The sequence below is a fragment of the Staurois parvus genome, unplaced genomic scaffold (assembly GCF_062004578.1).
Source record: "Staurois parvus isolate SC_StPar_1 unplaced genomic scaffold, SC_StPar_1.0 ptg003146l, whole genome shotgun sequence".
NCBI classification, from domain to species: domain Eukaryota; kingdom Metazoa; phylum Chordata; class Amphibia; order Anura; family Ranidae; genus Staurois; species Staurois parvus.
Genome location: NW_028320942.1, coordinates 40,828 through 61,954, shown reverse-complemented (window position 1 = coordinate 61,954; position 21,127 = coordinate 40,828). Strand labels below are relative to the sequence as shown.

At 51.3% G+C, this 21,127-nt stretch overlaps 1 protein-coding gene across 3 annotated transcripts in view; it reads right to left on the bottom strand.

The window, feature by feature from the left end:
• Window positions 1-5,975: 5,975 nt before the first annotated feature.
• Window positions 5,976-21,127, bottom strand: part of LOC149428544 (uncharacterized) — a 39,681-nt gene continuing 24,529 nt past the window's right edge. For 2 of the 3 annotated variants that reach the window (XM_089667282.1, XM_089667283.1), the window contains exon 7: window positions 5,976-15,050. In XM_089667282.1, the coding sequence (XP_089523408.1) occupies window positions 14,299-15,050 (752 nt within the window). In that variant the 3' untranslated portion in view covers window positions 5,976-14,298. The remainder of the gene's footprint in view (window positions 15,051-21,127) is intronic. The other variant, XR_016310716.1, reaches the window with a different exon arrangement.

Here is a 21,127-nt window from a genome sequence, read left to right as displayed (position 1 = left end):
GACATGGAGGACACAGAGTAGTGGGGATGGGCATGGAGGACACAGAGTAGTGGGGATGGACATGGAGGACACAGAGTAGTGGGGATGGGCATGGAGGACACAGAGTAGTGGGGATGGACATGGAGGACACAAAGTACTGGAGATGGACATGGAGGACACAGAGTACTGGAGATGGGCATGGAGGACACAGAGTAGTGGGGATGGGCATGGAGGACACAGAGTAGTGGGGATGGACATGGAGGACACAGAGTAGTGGGGATGGACATGGAGGACACAGAGTAGTGGGGATGGGCATGGAGGACACAGAGTAGTGGGGATGGACATGGAGGACACAAAGTACTGGAGATGGACATGGAGGACACAGAGTACTGGAGATGGGCATGGAGGACACAGAGTACTGTAGATGGACATGGAGGACACACAGTACTGGGGATTGCACATGGAGGACACAGAGTACTGGAGATGGACATGGAGGACACGGAGTAGTGGGGATGGACATGGAGGACACGGAGTAGTGGGGATGGACATGGAGGACACGGAGTAGTGGGGATGGACATGGAGGACATGGAGTAGTGGGGATGGACATGGAGGACACGGAGTAGTGGGGATGGACATGGAGGACACAGAGTAGTGGGGATGGACATGGAGGACACAGAGTAGTGGGGATGGACATGGAGGACACAGAGTAGTGGGGATGGGCATGGAGGACACAGAGTAGTGGGGATGGACATGGAGGACACAGAGTAGTGGGCATTGGACATGGAGGACACAGTAGTGGGCATTGGACATGGAGGACACAGTAGTGGGCATTGGACATGGAGGACACAGTGTAGTGAGGATGGGCATGGAAGACACAGAGTAGTGGGGATGGGCATGGAGGACACAGAATAGTGGGGATGGACATGGAGGACACAGAGTAGTGGGGATGGACATGGAGGACACAGAGTAGTGGAGATGGACATGGAGGACACAGAGTAGTGGGGATGGACATGGAGGACACAGAGTAGTGGGGATGGGCATGGAGGATACAGAGTAGTGGGGATGGGCATGGAGGACACAGAGTAGTGGGGATGGGCATGGAGGATACAGAGTAGTGGAGATGGACATGGAGGACACAGAGTAGTGGGGATGGGCATGGAGGATACAGAGTAGTGGAGATGGACATGGAGGACACAGAGTAGTGGGGATGGGCATGGAGGACACAGAGTAGTGGGGATGGGCATGGAGGACACAGTAGTGGGCATTGGACATGGAGGACACAGAGTAGTGGGGATGGGCATGGAGGACACAGAGTAGTGGGGATGGGCATGGAGGACACAGAATAGTGGGGATGGACATGGAGGACACATAGTACTGGAGATGGACATGAAGGACACACAGTAGTGGGGATGGGCATGGAAGACACAGAGTACTGGGGATGGACATGGAGGACACAGAGAACTGGGGATGGGCATGGAGGACACAGAGTACTGGGGATGGACATGGAGGACACAGAGTACTGGAGATAGGCATGGAGGACACAGAGTAGTGGGGATGGACATGGAGGACACAGAGAACTGGGGATGGGCATGGAGGACACAGAGTACTGGGGATGGACATGGAGGACACAGAGTACTGGAGATAGGCATGGAGGACACAGAGTAGTGGGGATGGACATGGAGGACACAGAGAACTGGGGATGGGCATGGAGGACACAGAGTAGTGGGGATGGGCATGGAGGACACAGAGTACTGGGGATGGGCATGGAGGACACAGAGTACTGGGGATGGACATGGAGGACACAGAGTACTGGAGATAGGCATGGAGGACACAGGTAAGGCTACTTCTTCGGGTGCGACCAAGCATACACACATTTCCGCACCTCATGTGTCGGGCCGTCCATTGCTGTGCGTGTCGGGAAAGTGTACAATTTGGCACACGTTCCCGACATACAGTAGTGTGAACCCAGCCGTAGGTCAGTGCAGCAGGGGGCACGTGGCTCCAGCACAAGAGTCTCGCTTTGCAATTTAGGATGTGGGGTCAATGAGCAGAGCTGTCTCTTGATGGCCACCTCCAGAGGCAACCTTGAAAAGTTATCCAGCAGGTAGCAGATTTTCAGCCTGGAAATATCGAGATTCTGTCTGCACATCCAACACCCCTGTGTGTATGGGCAGCCATGGTGTTTCGGCTATTACTGCATGTTGGTGGGCAGGCGACTCAAGCAGACCATTGTGGCTACTGTGCTCATATTTGAGGGCTTAACTGCAGAATCGCTAGTCCTCATCTCTCACATGCCAGCCATGTATCGGTACCAAAGGGGGTCCTATAAAGTATTGACTTCGGGGGGCCAAATACAAATGCCGCCACACTTTTCACAGATTTATTGGTCACAAATGTTGGAAACCATTTCTCATTTTCCTTCCACTTCACAATTATGTGCACTTTGTGTCGCTCCATCACATCCAATCCCAGGAAAATACATTGACGGTTTTGGTTGTAACATGACAACATGGGGGACATTTCAGGGGGAGGAGGAATTCATTGTAACATGACAACATGGGGGGGGATACATTGTAACATGACAACATGGGGGGGGATACATTGTAACATGACAACATGGGGGGGATACATTGTAACATGACAACATGGGGGGGATACATTGTAACATGACAACATGGGGGGGGGATACATTGTAACATGACAACATGGGGGGGGATACATTGTAACATGACAACATGGGGGGGGATACATTGTAACATAACAACATGGGGGTCGATACATTGTAACATGACAACATGGGGGGGAAGACATTGTAACATGACAACATGGGGGGGAAGACATTGTAACATGACAACATGGGGGACATTTCATGGGGGAAGGGGAATACATTGTAACATGACAACATGGGGGACATTTCATGGGGGAAGGGGAATACATTGTAACATGACAACATGGGGGACATTTCAGGGGGAGGAGGAATTCATTGTAACATGACAACATGGGGGTCGATACATTGTAACATGACAACATGGGGGGGAAGACATTGTAACATGACAACATGGGGGTCGATACATTGTAACATGACAACATGGGGGTCGATACATTGTAACATGACAACATGGGGGGGAAGACATTGTAACATGACAACATGGGGGACATTTCATGGGGGAAGGGGAATACATTGTAACATGACAACATGGGGGACATTTCAGGGGGGAGGGGAATACATTGTAACATGACAACATGGGGGACATTTCAGGGGGGAGGGGAATACATTGTAACATGACAACATGGGGGACATTTCAGGGGGGAGAGGGGATACATTGTAACATGACAACATGGGGGGGGATACATTGTAACATGACAACATGGGGGGGGGATACATTGTAGCATAACAACATGGGGGTCGATACATTGTAACATGACAACATGGGGGGGAAGACATTGTAACATGACAACATGGGGGGGAAGACATTGTAACATGACAACATGGGGGACATTTCATGGGGGAAGGGGAATACATTGTAACATGACAACATGGGGGACATTTCAGGGGGAGGAGGAATTCATTGTAACATGACAACATGGGGGTCGATACATTGTAACATGACAACATGGGGGGGAAGACATTGTAACATGACAACATGGGGGTCGATACATTGTAACATGACAACATGGGGGTCGATACATTGTAACATGACAACATGGGGGGGAAGACATTGTAACATGACAACATGGGGGACATTTCAGGGGGGAAGGGGAATACATTGTAACATGACAACATTGGGGACATTTCAGGGGGGAGGGGGAATACATTGTAACATGACAACATGGGGGACATTTCAGGGGGGAGGGGAATACATTGTAACATGACAACATGGGGGACATTTCAGGGGGGAGGGGGAATACATTGTAACATGACAACATGGGGGACATTTCAGGGGGGAGGGGAATACATTGTAACATGACAACATGGGGGACATTTCAATGGGAAGGAAGACTTTTCAAGGCTTTGTATATTCCTACAATAATCATACCAGAAGGTAAGACATTATTAGGGACGCGTGGGTAACCCACTTGAGGCCCATGTTAGGATTAAGGCTTCTCCTGAGTGCAGGTAGTCAGGTAGTCACAGAAGGAACTTCAGCAGTCTAGTTTTGGTAGGAGTACCAAACGTATCTGTTGAGGACTCCACGATGGACATGTCCATGTGAATGTGTTCTCCCTAAGTGACCAGATAGAAAATCCACTTTCAATTCTTCAAGACTGGTACATACATCACTCGCAGGAGAGAGATTTTGTTCTGCCTACCCCATAATGGGTTGGGTCTTGGGGAAGAGGGACATGCTGTATGTCTTTATGTATGGAAGATATCATGGCCCCAATGTCCATCAAAAGCAAGACTGGATGAAGATGACTGTCTGGTGCAAAGACCTTGAGAACTTGGAAGGCTGCTCTCAATTCCAAAACGTTTCATAATTCGTTGTCTGTATTGAAGTGCCTCCTGCCTTGGACCATGAGCTACCCCAGATAGCTTCCTCACCATCGGTGCTGAGCGTGAAGACAAATAGGGGGGAAACTATGGGGATGCTAATATTCACAGGGGCAGATGAATTAACAAGAATTCGGCAGCCAGTATGACCAATCCAGCTTTCCAGGAGCCAGCTTATTTGACATCTTAGCCTTCAAAGTTAGGCACCAGCTGTGACCTATCAGGGTCTTTGGCTTCCTGGAACCTGGAATTTGTCCATCCCTATCTTAGCATATCAGGAACTTTCCCCGTAATACTCTCAGAAGGGAATTCCAACTGTCTTGGTACCTTTTAGTGACCTAAGACTGCATTCAGGAGAGGCTGGATCTGGTTGAACACCACTGAGGAACCATAGGAAAGTGACCTGATGGTCTGTGAGGGCCAATAATAGAATTGGGCAGTCCCACTGTCAAGGTCCTACCTTTTCCCTGAGGTTATGTTACTCCATGTGCTGGCGTCCATCTTGGATTCTGCTGTGCATGGTGGGAATCCTTTTATGCCTTCAGGTCTCTGTGGTCCATCCCCCAGAGGGGTGTGGCTGATGACATACAAGCCTGTGGCCCGCACATGCTCTTTGCACTTGTGTCTTTGTGTTGCTATTACTCTGTTCTGACTCTCGTGACTCTCCTGGTATCTGATTCGGCTTGTGACTTGACTATTCTTTGTATTCTCCTTTGATCTGACCCTCTGTTGCTGAACCCGGCTCGTGACCTGTGATTCTCGTCTGCTGTCCTGTACTGTTTTGTCCTGCTGTTGTTGACCCGGCTTGTCTGACTACTCTTTTGTCTCTTCCACCAGCTACACGCCATTGGCGGCGGCCATTACCGCAGCTGAGGTGTCTCGGGGGCCGCGACCTGGTTCCTGGCTGCGTCCAGTCCATGCCCACCATCAGGGGCCCTGGTGAAGGGCAGCCTGGGACTTAGACTCCGCGCCCTGAGGGACTTCGGTCTGTGGGTGGTGGTTGTCGTCAGCCAGTGCGTTACATTGTTAGGCCTGCCTGTCCGTTCCTCGGCCCCTGCCCTGACACCCTATAATAGTCGTATGTTATATCTCTGACCGGTCCTGTGGGTAGGAGGGGTGAACCACATGTAGGTTGCCATTGTTGACCCCAGCAAAATGTAGGCCTACCTACATTCTTGCACTGATCTAAGTGGTGGACATGACCTAACAGGTGCCCTTGTGCCTTAAGAGTGGGTGGGGTGCTGGAGGGAGATGTTGTTGCATCGGCCAGGCAGTGAGCTTGAAGATACCAAATTATGGAAGTTTACAGTGAAAACCTTTGACCGATAAACCAGTCCCACATGTGGCCGATCAGAAGTGTTGGCTAACTTGGAGGTGACCTGTTTATTCACCGCCATGTTGGCAGTCTGTGCCGGGACATTCAAGGAACTAGAGGACGGGCTATCACCTCTTGAGACTGACCGCTCTAGGCTAATGTTCCGGAGAGGCAGGAATCACACCCGGGTTTTAAAAAACAAACATAAAAGTTTTATTTGATTCTCTTCACTTCAATTACAAGACTGGCGCACACACACATGGAACGTTCAAGATCTGTGGAAGGAATCGCCACGCTACTTGTCGCTCTCCGGAACCAGGAGAGCCGGTCACGCTATTTCCTGGACTTCTTTGTAGGACGTGGTGGACAATTCCCAGCTCCTTACAATACAAATCACGCAACTTGATAATATAACGTTCACTTCTAAAATAAACTTCAACAGAAAAACCTTCTGTAATAAATAAAGTGTAACTTTGTAACACAGGAAGAACCCGAACATTTTTGGTAAAATTCGACAAAGCTGTTGTGCTCGTTTGGTCTGTTGGCTTGTGATGGGGCTCCACCCCTTTTGTGTCACATGACCGTGCAGAGCCACCCGTCCTGGATGTTGTAGTAGTCGTAGACGGTGTAACACGCCGAGGGGAAACCCATACATGGAAATGTTTTGGAATCTGTTTGCGATGGTGATTGGCCAGTTATTTAATTTTCACATGGAGTATCATATGCTGAGCTGTGCCAGACTTAGATATGAGAGCCCCGGACTAGAGACCAATGACCTCAAGGAATGTGACCTCAAAAATAGATTAATTTGGTCACCATGGCCCCCCTCAGTCATGTTGAGAACTAAAAATGTGAAGACCAGACCTGATACCAATGACGTCAAGGGCAGTGGCCTCAGAAATGGATTAATTTTGATCACTTCAGGTCAGGGTTGTGGGGAAGAGGCCCTTGTCCTCACCAACATGGGCCTAAAGTCCCGTGACCACCAGATCTGAAACCAATAACCTCAAGGAATGTGACCTCAGAAATGGAATAATTTGGGTCGCTTCGAGTACCCATTGACCCAACAGTCATTGCCCAAAGGGGAGGTTCACACCAAGAATTTAAACGTGGGAGGGTATATGGGAACCACTTTATCCTAAAAGGGCTTCAGGATTCCGATAAGCCACCAGGCCAGGGTTGTGGGGAAGCGGCCCTTGTCCTCATCTTTATGCCCCCTCCCAGTCATATTGAGGACCAGACCTGAGGCCATTGACCTCAAGGAAATGGATCTCAGAAACAGATTAACTATGATCGCCCCCCTCAGTCATATTGAGAACTAAAAATGTGAAGACCAGACCTGAGATCAATGACATAAAGGACAGTGGCCTCAGAAATGGATTCACTTTGATCGCTTTGGGTCAGGGTTGTGGGGAAGAGGCCCTTGTCCTCACCAACATTGGCATCCCTAGTCATATTTAGAACTAAAGTCCTGTGACCACCAGACCTGAGACCAATAACCTCAAGGAATGTGACCTCAGAAATGGAATAATTTGGGTCGCTTCGAGTCCCCATTGACCCAACAGTCATTGCCCAAAGTGGAGGTTCACACCAAGAATTTAAATGTGGTGAGATTTATGGGAACCATTTTATCCTAAAAGGGCTTCCAGATTCCGATAAGCCCGCACCCCACACAGCCACTGGGCCAGGGTTGTGGGGAAGAGTCCCTCGTCCACATCTCCATGCCCCCTCAGTCATATTGAGGACCAGACCTGAGGCCATCGACCTCAAGGAAATTGTTCTCAGAAACAGATTAACTTTGATCACTTTGGGTCAACATTGTCCCAAGAGGCATCACCCAAAGTGGAGGTTCACACCAAGAATTTAAACGTGGGAGGGTATATGGGAACCACTTTATCCTAAAAGGGCTTCAGGATTCCGATAAGCCACCAGGCCAGGGTTGTGGGGAAGCGGCCCTTGTCCTCATCTTTATGCCCCCTCCCAGTCATATTGAGGACCAGACCTGAGGCCATTGACCTCAAGGAAATGGATCTCAGAAATAGAATAACTATGATCGCCCCCCTCAGTCATATTGAGAACTAAAAATGTGAAGACCAGACCTGAGATCAATGACGTAAAGGACAGTGGCCTCAGAAATGGATTCATTTTGATCGCTTCGGGTCAGGGTTGTGGGGAAGAGGCCCTTGTCCTCACCAACATTGGCATCCCCAGTCATATTTAGAACTAAAGACCTGTGATCACCAGACCTGAGACCAATAACCTCAAGGAATGTGACCTCAGAAATGGAATAATTTGGGTCACTTCGGGTCCCCATTAACCCAACAGTGGAGGTTCACACCAAGAAATTAAACGTGGGAGGGTATATGGGAACCACTTTATCCTAAAAGGGCTTCCAGATTCCGATAAGCCAGCACCCCCACAGTCACCGGGCCAGTGTTGTCGGGAAGAGGCCCTTGTCCTCTTCTCCATGCCCCCCCCCCAGTCATATTGAGGACCAGACCTGAGGCCATTGACCTCAAGGAAATGGATCTCAGAAATAGATTAACTATGATCGCCCCCCTCAGTCATATTGAGAACTAAAAATGTGAAGACCAGACCTGAGATCAATTACATAAAGGACAGTGGCCTCAGAAATAGATTCATTTTGATCGCTTTGGGTCAGGGTTGTGGGGAAGAGGCCCTTGTCCTCACCAACATTGGCATCCCCAGTCATATTTAGAACTAAAGACTTGTGACCACCAGATCTGAGACCAATAACCTCAAGGAATGTGACCTCAGAAATGGAATAATTTGGGCCATTTCAGGTCCCCATTAACCCAACAGTGGAGGTTCACACCAAGAACATAAACGTGGGAGGGTATATGGGAACCACTTTATCCTAAAAGGGCTTCCAGATTCCGATAAGCCCGCACCCCCACAGCCACCGGGCCAGGGTTGTGGGGAAGAAGCCCTTGTCCTCACCAACATTGGCATCCCCAGTCATATTTAGAACTAAAGACTTGTGACCACCAGATCTGAGACCAATAACCTCAAGGAATGTGACCTCAGAAATGGAATAATTTGGGTCACTTCGGGTCCCCATTAACCCAACAGTGGAGGTTCACACCAAGAAATTAAACGTGGGAGGGTATATGGGAACTACTCTATCTTAAAAAGGCTTCCAAATTCCAATAAGCCCGCACCCCCACTGCCACTGAGCCAGGGTTGTGGGGAAGAAGCCCTTGTCCTCACCAACATGGGCATCCCCAGTCATATTGAGGACTAAAAATGTGAGTACCAGATCCGAGACCAATAACCTCAAGGAAATGGATCTCAGAAATAGACTTGACTTTGATCGCCCCCTCCATATTGAGAACTACAAATGTGAAGACCAGACCTAAGACCAATGACGTCAAGGGCAGTGGCCTCAGAAATGGATTCACTTTGATCGCTTCGGGTCAGGGTTGTGGGGAAGAGGCCCTTGTCCTCACCAACATTGGCATCCCCAGTCATATTTAGAACTAAAGACTTGTGACCACCAGATCTGAGACCAATAACCTCAAGGAATGTGACCTCAGAAATGGAATAATTTGGGTCGCTTCGAGTCCCCATTAACCCAACAGTCATTGCCCAAAGTGGAGGTTCACACCAAGAATTTAAACATGGGAGGGTATATGGGAACTACTTTATCCTAAAAGGGCTTCTAGATTCCGATAAGCCCGCACCCCCACAGTCACTGGACCAGGGTTGTGGGGAACACAGCCACCGAGCCAGGGGCCAGGGTTGTGGGGAACACAGCCACCGAACCAGGGTTGTGGGGAACACAGCCACCGAGCCAGGGTTGTGGGGAACACAGCCACCGAGCCAGGGTTGTGGGGAACACAGCCACCGAGCCAGGTTTGTGGGGAACACAGCCACCGAGCCAGGGGCCAGGGTTGTGGGGAACACAGCCACCAAGCCAGGGTTGTGGGGAACACAGCCACCGAACCAGGGTTGTGGGGAACACAGCCAACGAGCCAGGGGCCAGGGTTGTGGGGAACACAGCCACCGGGCCAGGGTTGTGGGGAACACAGCCACCGAGCCAGGGGCCAGGGTTGTGGGGAACACAGCCACCGAGCCAGGGTTGTGGGGAACACAGCCACCGAGCCAGGGTTGTGGGGAACACAGCCACCGAGCCAGGGGCCAGGGTTGTGGGGAACACAGCCAACGAGCCAGGGGCCAGGGTTGTGGGGAACACAGCCACCGAGCCAGGGGCCAGGGTTGTGGGGAACACAGCCACCGAGCCAGGGGCCAGGGTTGTGGGGAACACAGCCACCGAGCCAGGGGCCAGGGTTGTGGGGAACACAGCCACCGAGCCAGGGGCCAGGGTTGTGGGGAACACAGCCACCGAGCCAGGGGCCAGGGTTGTGGGGAACACAGCCACCGAGCCAGGGTTGTGGGGAAGAGGCCCTTGTTCTAACCAGCATGGCCCTCCCTGTCATTTTGAGGGCACATGACCTGTTATGGTTGGGGGGAGTGTCTGTAGAATGTCGTGTTTTTTGTGACACCCTAAATACGATGAAGCATGAAACTTGGAAAGGCGGAGTGTGCCTTTAACAGTCCTAAGATGTGGTGGCTGCGTTAGTTTTCAGCAAGAAGAGGAACACATCTGTTGATCCTGCCAGAAATCCAGTGTCCTTGTACCTTCCTGTGCTCTGAAAGTTATCAGCATTCCCAGCTATTTTGTGAACTACAAAACCCCTCCCTATGTAAAGGAAAGGGGGAGGTGTTTGTAGTCCAAAATACGGGTGCATCCTAGGGTGGCCACACTGATCTTCCATAGATATAGCCAGGGGTGGACTGACCAAACTCGGGCACTGCCCGAGGGCCCGGGGTCAGTAGGGGGCCCCATGAGATGCCCCTGGTACCTTTCTCATAGGCTTTTTTGAGTTTGGGCAAGGACACAGGGGCCCCATGATCCCCTATTGCCCAGGGGCCCCATGAGTTGTCAGTCCTCACCTGGATACAGTACTTTGAGCATTGCCCCCTAGGACAGGAGGCGTTTTATTGGCAGGATCACCAGGTGAAAAGAAAAAAAGCCAAAGCAGAAAACGAAGGCAGCCGCCACATTTGGTACCTTTTCTTTGACCCGTCAGCACCAGGGTGTGGTGTCATGCAGAGTGCCGAGCATTGCTGGTGCTGGGGGCGTTCCACCGCTACGTCAGGGGCGGAGTTCCAGATCCAAAGCTAAACACACAGATAATATGGGCACCATGCGATTTGATTCCATCATTCTGTTCAGTCAGTCGAGTGATCCAGGCGACCCTACCAGGCTGCACAGCCAGATCTTCCACCAGGCGAAAACGCACCCCCAACCTGCTCATTGGACAGGGAAAGGAGCAGCACATGGATGAGGCCACTCCTTTAGTCAGCACATGTGGACATAGCTGGGTCCCGATTGGCCCCTCCATACCGCCCCTCCCTCTTCCAGCAAATCGCTGGACGAACATGACGACCATTCGCCCATCCTCCATGAATTCTCCCTTTAATATCAGTGCCATCTAGTGGCCATAATGTGGTATGAACCTGACTGAGGGATTTCAGGAAACAATACCGCATTATAGCCACCAGATGGAGCCGACGATTATTCTAAGAAGCAGAATGCGGCCAGAATTCGTCGCGGATGGTCGAAGGTTCGTCACAATCGTCCAACGACTTTTTTTTTTTAGGGAACAGACCCCTTAAAGTGTCATTTTGAAATCCCACCGGTGTAAGTTCCAGAATTATGTATCAGCCTCTTGTAATCTTCGTTACAGGAGGGGGAGGGGGCCGCACGAGGACCCAATCAGGGTGGGCTGTAGTCACATGTGCTGAAAAAGGCGGGAGGAAAGCTCGTTAGCCTGCTGCTCCTTCAATGTCCAATCACAGGCTGGGGGGGTGGGGCACTGACCAAGCGGTAAGAGAAAACGGGGGTCACCAGGCTGGTGGAGCTGTGTAAATCCACAATCCTCCTCAAGGGCTGGAGGTGACGTCATCATGTACAGAGCCAGATGGGTGATGGCCCCTTGGTTCTGCATTGTACATGATGACGTCATCGAACGGGGATGAAGAGCGGCTTCGGGGGACCAACGGCGGTTTGGGGGGGGGTAAGGGACCCCATGAGGACCGGCGTTATATACTTATGCTGAGGGGGGACATTGGCTTTTAGGGCCCACCCTGGAGTTGGTCTGTACGCCTTTACTCTGCATCTGAGGCAGCCAGGCGAGCGGCATTCTCAGGGGGTCTGTAGTTCCAGATCGTCACGGGAAGGATGAGGATGGAGGAAGCTGCTGATCAGACTGAGCGTGGCTCCGTGAAGGAGGCGGGTGGAGGAAGCCGCTGATCAGACTGGGCGGGGCTCCGTGAAGGAGGCGGGTGGAGGAAGCCGCTGATCAGACTGGGCGGGGCTCCGTGAAGGAGGCGGGTGGAGGAAGCCGCTGATCAGACTGGGCGGGGCTCCGTGAAGGAGGCGGGTGGAGGAAGCCGCTGATCAGACTGGGCGGGCCTCCATGAAGGAGGCGGCTGGAGGAAGCCGCTGATCAGACTGGGCGGGGCTCCGTGAAGGCGGCGGGTGGAGGAAGCCGCTGATCAGACTGGGCAGGATCAGACAGTCAGGCTCCAGCCAGGAAATGGGGCGGAGCTCTATCTGATTGGCTGCAGCTTGTAATGCACATTGTCAGAAACTCACAGTGTGCAGTCAAATCAGAGGAAGCCATTCCTGTCCAGGGGAGGAGCTGGTACACCTGTGCCAGACTGAAGGGGAGGAGTCGGTACACCTGTGCCAGACTGAAGGGGAGGAGTCGGTACACCTGTGCCAGACTGAAGGGGAGGAGCGGGTACACCTGTGCCAGACTGAAAGGGAGGAGCCGGTACACCTGCGCAGGACTGAAGGGGAGGAGCCGGTACACCTGCGCAGGACTGAAGGGGAGGAGCCGGAAGACTGGAGGGGAGGAGCCGGTACACCTGTGCAAGACTGAAAGGGGGGAGGAGCCGGTACACCTGAGCAGGACTGAAGGGGAGGAGCCGGTACGCCTGTGCAGGACTGAAGGGGAGGAGCCGGTACGCCTGTGCAAGACTGAAGGGGAGGAGCCGGTACGCCTGTGCAAGACTGAAGGGGAGGAGCCGGTACGCCTGTGCAAGACTGAAGGGGAGGAGCCGGTACGCCTGTGCAAGACTGAAGGGGAGGAGCCGGTACGCCTGTGCAAGACTGAAGGGGAGGAGCCGGTACGCCTGTGCAAGACTGAAGGGGAGGAGCCGGTACGCCTGTGCAAGACTGAAGGGGAGGAGCCGGAAGACTAGAGGGGAGGGGCTGGTACACATGTGCAAGCCTGGAGGGGAGGAGCCGCTACACCTGTGCAAGACTGAAGGGGAGGAGCCAGTACACCTGTGGAAGACTGAAGGGGAGGAGCCGGTACACCTGTGCAAGACTGAAGGGGAGGAGCCGGTACACCTGTGCAAGACTGAAGGGGAGGAGCCGGTACACCTGTGCAAGACTGGAGGGGAGGAGTCGGTACACCTGTGCCAGACTGAAGGGGAGGAGTCGGTACACCTGTGCCAGACTGAAGGGGAGGAGTCGGTACACCTGTGCCAGACTGAAGGGGAGGAGTCGGTACACCTGTGCCAGACTGAAGGGGAGGAGCCAACACACCTGTGCCAGACTGGAGGGGAGGAGCCGGCACACCTGTGCCAGACTGGAGGGGAGGCGCCGGCACACCTGTGCAAGACTGGAGGGGAGGCGCCGGCACACCTGTGCAAGACTGGAGGGGAGGAGCCGGCACACCTGTGCAAGACTGGAGGGGAGGAGCCGGCACACCTGTGCAAGACTGGAGGGGAGGAGCCGGTACACCTGTGCCAGACTGAAGGGGAGGAGCCGGCACACCTGTGCAAGACTGGAGGGGAGGAGCCGGCACACCTGTGCAAGACTGGAGGGGGAGAAGGAGGGTGGAGTTAACCAGCATCTGGAGTGACCATACTAATCCTCCAGATTCCTCCAATGTTATCCGCCCACTTCATGCTTCATTCAAGAGCACCAAGCTATGATGAACGACCACTTTATTCCCCGAAACACTTTGGAGCCACTCGATCACCCGAAACGCGTTGGGACAAATAGCCTCACGATCCCCCGAAACAAAAAGCATACCTGCGCCCACCACTCCTGGCAGATCTACCCGAGGTGAACCATTCCTGACCAGACTGAGGACATCTACTGCTTTAAGAGATCCATCACCCCACACCTTTTATTCTACTTCCTGTGTCCCCACTGGGGAGAGTCACCCTATTTCTCCTGGTGTCACCAAAACAGGAAGTGATGGGAAAGCCGACATTTGGAATTGTCACCAGAACAGAGGGGAGACCTTCCAATGGAGACCTTCACTTTGGAGAGAATTCCCAGAACAGGAAGTGAAGGCAAATCTCCCCAATAGCAGAAGCAAACCTGGGGGGAGGGGAGGTGTTAACTTTTCCCAACTTCATTCAAACATTTTTAAACAGTTTTTTTTGTTGCTTTGGACCCCCTTTAATGGTTTTTTTGGGGTTGGAAGGCTGAAGAGGACCTCCGGGTGCTGCGGTTGCTGGTGTAGACCGGTACCTCTGATGCGGTGGAGGAGGCGGAGGCCGGTTCGGCCGATCCCGCCGGGGACAGGGTGGTAAAGTCAGGCGTTGAAGTCAGTAGCAGCGGATTGGGCGGGGTTGGCGATGGGTGGGGCTTAGGTGACGCCGCAGGGGAGGACGCGGCAGAAGCCATGGGGCTGACGGCTTGGGGCTGCTGTAGATTCCTCATGGCTTGCACCATGGCCCCGTAGAACTGTTTGGTGTCACTGAGATAGTTCTGGAACATGAGGTTGAAGTGCGCTTGGTTCATGTGGATCTGCCGCACGTGGGCGTTTAACTCCCGCACCTCCGAGGCCACGCCCTCCAGGTGCTGTACGATGCGACTGTGGCCCTCCACCACGTTCTCCCGCAGCTTGTGCAGCTCGGAGCTGTGGGCCCTCGTCATCTGCCTCAGGCTCTGGTTCAGCTCCTCCTGGAGACGCTGGTAATGCTGGTCGGTGAATGGCGGCTGAGGGTCGGTCACATGTTCGCCGCTGTCCATGTGGGCGGAGGCTTTGGGCTCTGATGGGGGTTCAGGCAGCTCCGTCCTCTCGCTGTGATTTTGGGGCGACTCCACCTCCGACCATTCGCTGACAATCTGCACGTCCAGGGGTGACGTGGCCTCTTCCCCCTCCGAGAACGTCTCCACCGAGCCCCCCGGCTGCACGATGGAGGAGGCTGCAAGACAAGAGGGGGAGGTTTACTATCCTGGGGGGGAGGAAGCTGGAGGAGGAAGATGACTCGGAAACTGCGTCATTCAGAAGGTGGCGCCACTGGGCCCAAGTGCCGGTCTCCTATAGCCAGCTGTGGACACATGCCCAATACACAGAGCATGCCCAGTACGTCCCGTCCTTCACTTCTGCCCCTCCCCCCGCATGGTCAGCAATTCCCATCATTCAGTATGGTGGTAAGGAGCTGCTGTCTGACACAGTGTTTATAAACATTGTTCAGGGATAGAGAGATACAACGTAACATTGTTTATAAACATTGTTCAGGGATAGAGAGATACAAAGTAACATTGTTTATAAACATCGATCAGACGGGAGATGGAGAGATACAAAGTAACATTGTTTATAAACATCGATCAGACGGGAGATGGAGAGATACAAAGTAACATTGTTTATAAAAATTGTTCAGAGATAGAGAGATACAACGTAACATTGTTTATAAACATTGTTCAGGGATAGAGAGATACAAAGTAACATTGTTTATAAACATTGTTCAGAGATCGAGAGATACAAAGTAACATTGTTTATAAACATCGATCAGATGGGAGATACAAAGTAACATTGTTTATAAACATCGATCAGACGGGGGATGGAGATACAAAGTAACATTGTTTATAAACATTGTTCAGAGATAGAGAGATACAAAGTAACATTGTTTATAAACATCGATCAGACGGGAGATGGAGAGATACAAAGTAACATTGTTTATAAATATATTACTCTTCCATCTCTATCTAATCCAGTGGTTCTAATGCCGCGACCCTTTAATACAGTTCCTCATGTTGTGGTGACCCCCAACCATAAAATTATTTTTGTTGCTACTTCAAAACTGTAATTTTGCAGTGGGAGGAATAGCGCCCCATCATTGGTGTCAGTGGGAGGAATAGTGCCCCATCATTGGTGTCAGTGGGAGGAATAGTGCCCCATCATTGGCGTCAGTGGGAGGAATAGTGCCCCATCATTGGTGTCAGTGGGAGGAATAGTGCCCCATCATTGGTGTCAGTGGGAAGAATAGTGTCCCATCATTGGTGTCAGTGGGAGGAATATTGCCCCATCATTGGTATCAGCGGGATGAATAGTGCCCCATCATTGGTGTCAGCGGGGGGAATAGTGCCCCATCATTGGTGTCAGTGGGAGGAATAGTGCCCCATCATTGGTGTCAGTGGGGGGAATAGTGCCCCATCATTGGTGTCAGTGGGAGGAATAGGGCCCCGTCATTGGTGTCAGTGGGAGGAATAGTTCCCCATCATTGGTGTCAGTGGGAGGAATAGTGCCCCATCATTGGTATCAGTGGGAGGAATAGTGCCCCATCATTGGTGTCAGTGGGGGGAATAGTGCCCCATCATTGGTGTCAGTGGGAGGAATAGTGCCCCATCATTGGTGTCAGTGGGAGGAATAGTGCCCCGTCATTGGTGTCAGTGGGAGGAATAGTTTCCCGTCATTGGTGTCAGTGGCAGGAATAGTGCCCCATCATTGGTGTCAGTGGCAGGAATAGTGCCCCATCATTGGTGTCAGTGGCAGGAATAGTGCCCCATCATTGGTGTCAGTGGGAGGAATAGTGCCCCATCATTGGTGTCAGTGGGAGGAATAGTGCCCCGTCATTGGTGTCAGTGGGAGGAATAGTGCCCCATCATTGGTGTCAGTGGGAGGAATAGTGCCCCGTCATTGGTGTCAGTGGGAGGAATAGTGCCCCATCATTGGTGTCAGTGCGGGGAGGAATAGCGCCCCATCGTTGGTGTCAGTGGGGGGAGGAATAGCGCCCCATCGTTGGTGTCAGTGGGGGGAGGAATAGCGCCCCATCGTTGGTGTCAGTGGGGGGAGGAATAGCGCCCCATCGTTGGTGTCAGTGGGGGGAGGAATAGTGCCCCATCGTTGGTGTCGGTGGGGGGAGGAATAGCGCCCCATCGTTGGTGTCGGTGGGGGGAGGAATAGCGCCCCATCGTTGGTGTCAGTGGGGGGAGGAATAGCGCCCCATCGTTGGTGTCAGTGGGGGGAGGAATAGCGCCCCATCGTTGGTGTCGGTGGGGGGAGGAATAGCGCCCCATCGTTGGTGTCGGTGGGGGGAGGAATAGCGCCCCATCGTTGGTGTCGGTGGGGGGAGGAATAGCGCCCCATCGTTGGTGTCGGTGGGGGGAGGAATAGCGCCCCATCGTTGGTGTTGGTGGGGGGAGGAATAGTGCCCCATCGTTGGTATTAGTGACACCAATGATGGGGCACTATTCCTCCCACTGATACCAATGATGGGTCACTATTCCTCCCACTGACACCAATGATGGGGCGCTATTCCTCCCCCCACTGATACCAATGATGGGGCACTATTCCTTCCACTGACACCAATGATGGGGCACTATTCCTCCCACTGATACCAATGATGGGTCACTATTCCTCCCACTGACACCAATGATGGGGCACTATTCCTCCCACTGACACCAATGATGGGGCACTATTCCTCCCCCCACTGATACCAATGATGGGTCACTATTCCACCCACTGACACCAATGATGGGACACTATTCCTCCCACTGACACCAATGATGGGGCGCTATTCCTCCCACTGACACCAATGATGGGGCACTATTCCTCCCACTGACACTAATGATGGAACACTATTCCTCCCACTGACACCAATGATGGGGCACTATTCCTCCCACTGACACTAATGATGGAACACTATTCCTCCGACTCACACCAATGATGGGGCACTATTCCTCCCAATGACACCAATGATGGGGCACTATTCCTCCCACTGACACCAATGATGGGACACTATTCCTCCCGCTGACACCAATGATGGGGCACTATTCCTCCCACTGACACCAATGATGGGGCACTATTCCTCCCACTGACACCAATGATGGGACACTATTCCTCCCACTGACACCAATGATGGGGCACTATTCCTCCCCCCACTGATACCAATGATGGGTCACTATTCCACCCACTGACACCAATGATGGGACACTATTCCTCCCACTGACACCAATGATGGGGCGCTATTCCTCCCACTGACACCAATGATGGGGCACTACTCCTCCCACTGACACTAATGATGGAACACTATTCCTCCCACTGACACCAATGATGGGGCACTATTCCTCCGACTCACACCAGTGATGGGGCACTATTCCTCCCAATGACACCAATGATGGGGCACTATTCCTCCCACTGACACCAATGATGGGACACTATTCCTCCCACTGACACCAATGATGGGGCACTATTCCTCCCACTGACACCAATGATGGGACACTATTCCTCCCACTGACACCAATGATACTTACCTTGCTGACTCCTGCTCCAGCCTGGGCTCGCTCTCTCCCTCCCCCATCTACATCCTGCATACCTGGCTGCAGCAGCAAAATTTGCACTTACCTGTCAGCTGTCTTCCTTCTCTGGCCGCTCTCCTCTTCACTCGCTCCGGCAGCTCACTCGATCTTCCTTGATCTACGCTCAGCTCCTCCTCTCCAAGCTCCACCTCCTCACCGGTGATTGGCCACCTGTGTGCCTCTCCTGAGCTACAGTTCCGCTGGCCAATCAGCGGCGAGGAGGCAGAGCTGTTGAGTGATCCCGGAGGTGTGGCCAGGTGACAGGGGCAGCATATCATCCCGCCCACTTATCGCCTGAGACAGGAGCGGTGTCTCGGTTCCTAAGACCATCGGAAATACAGTCATGGCCGAAATTGTTGGCACCCTTGATATTTTTCCTGAAAATCAAGTATTTCACACAAAAAAGGTATTGCATTAACACATGTTTTGCTATACACATGTTTATTCCCTTTGTATGTATTGGAACAAATATAAAACAGAGGCAGAAAAGCAAATATGACATAATGTCACACAAAACCCCAAAAATGGGCTGGACAAAAGTATTGGCACCCTTAACTTAATATTTGGTTGCACACCCTTTGGAAAACATAACTGAAATCAGTCGCTTCCTATAACCATCAATAAGCTTCTGACACCTCTCACCCGGAATTTTGGACCACTCTTCCTTTGCAAACAGCTCCAGGTCTCTCTTATTGGAAGGACACCTTTTCCCAACAGCAATTTTAAGATCTCTCCACAGGTGTTCAATGGGATTTAGATCTGGGCTCATTGCTGGCCACTTCAGAACTCTCCAGCGCTTCTTTGCCATCCATTTCTGAGTGCTTTTTGACGTATGTTTGGGGTCATTGTCCTGCTGGAAGACCCAGGATCTTGGACGCAAACCCAGCTTTCTGACACTGGGCCCTACAGTGCGACCCAAAATCCTTTGGTAATCCTCAGATTTCATGATGCCTTGCACACAGTCAAGGCACCCAGTGCCAGAGGCAGCAAAACAACCCCAAAACATCATTGAACCTCCACCATATTTTACCGTAGGTACTGTGTTTTGTTCTTTGTAGGCCTCATTCCGTTTTCGGTAAACAGTAGAATGATGTGCTTTACCGAAAAGCTCTATCTTGGTCTCATCTGTCCACAAGACGTTTTCCCAGAAGGCTTTTGGCTTACTCAAGTACATTTTGGCAAACTGTAGTCTTGCTTTTTTATGTCTCTGTGTCAGCAGTGGGGTCCTCCTGGGTCTCCTGCCATAGCGTTTCATTTCATTTAAATGTCGACGGATAGTTCGCGCTGACACTGATGCTCCCTGAGCCTGCAGGACAGCTTGAATGTCTTTGGAACATGTTTGGGGCTGCTTATCCACCATCCGGACTATTCTGCGTTGCAATCTTTCATCAATTTTCCTCATCCGTCCACGACCAGGGAGATTAGCTACAGTGCCATGGGTTGCAAACTTCTTGATAATGTTGCGCACTGTGGACAAAGGCAAATCTAGTTCTCTGGAGATGGACTTGTAACCTTGAGATTGTTGATATTTTGCCACAATTTTGGTTCTCAGGTCCTCAGACAGTTCTCGTCTCCTCTTTCTGTTGTCCATGCTTAGTGTGGCACAGACAGACACACAATGCAAAGGTTAAGTGAACGTCTCTCCTTTTTATCTGCTTTCAGGTGTGATTTCTATATTGCCCACACCTGTTACTTGCCCCAGGTGAGTTTACAGGAGCATCACATGCTTGTAACATTCTTATTTATCCGCAGTTGTGAAAGGGTGCCAATACTTTTGTCCAGCCCATTTTTGGAGGTTTGTGTGACATTATGTCGAATTTGCTTTCTTTCCTCCCTTTTTTTGTTTTGTCCCAATACACACAAAGGGAATAAACATGTGTATAGCAAAACATGTGTTAATGCAATACGTTTCGTGAGAAATACATGATTTCCTGGAGAAATATCAAGGGTGCCAACAATTTCGGCCATGACTGTATATGTTTTCCGATGGTCTTAGGCGACCCCTGGGAAATGGTCGTTCGACCCCCAGGTTGAGAACCGCTGATCTAATCTATCTGATCGATGTTTATAAACAATGTTACTTTGTATCTCTCCATCCCCCGTCTGATCGATGTTTATAAACAATGTTACTTTGTATCTCTCTATCTCCCGTCTGATCGATGTTTATAAACAATGTTACTTTGTATCTCTCCATCTCCCGTCTGATCGATGTTTATAAACAATGTTACTTTGTATCTCTCCATCTCCCGTCTGATCGATGTTTATAAACAATGTTACTTTGTATCCCTCTATCTCCCGTCTGATCCATGTTTATAAACAATGTTACTTTGTATCTCCTCCATCTCCCGTCTGATCGATGTTTATAAACAATGTTACTTTGTATCTCTCCATCTCCCGTTTGATCAATGTTTATGAACAATGTTACTTTGTATCTCTCCATCCCCCGTCTGATCGATGTTTATAAACAATGTTACTTTGTATCTCTCCATCTCCCGTCTGATCGATGTTTATAAACAATGTTACTTTGTATCTCTCCGTCTCCCGTCTGATCGATGTTTATAAACAATGTTACTTTGTATCTCTCCATCCCCCGTCTGATCGATGTTTATAAACAATGTTACTTTGTATCTCTCCGTCTCCCGTCTGATCGATGTTTATAAACAATGTTACTTTGTATCTCTCCATCTCCCGTCTGATCGAT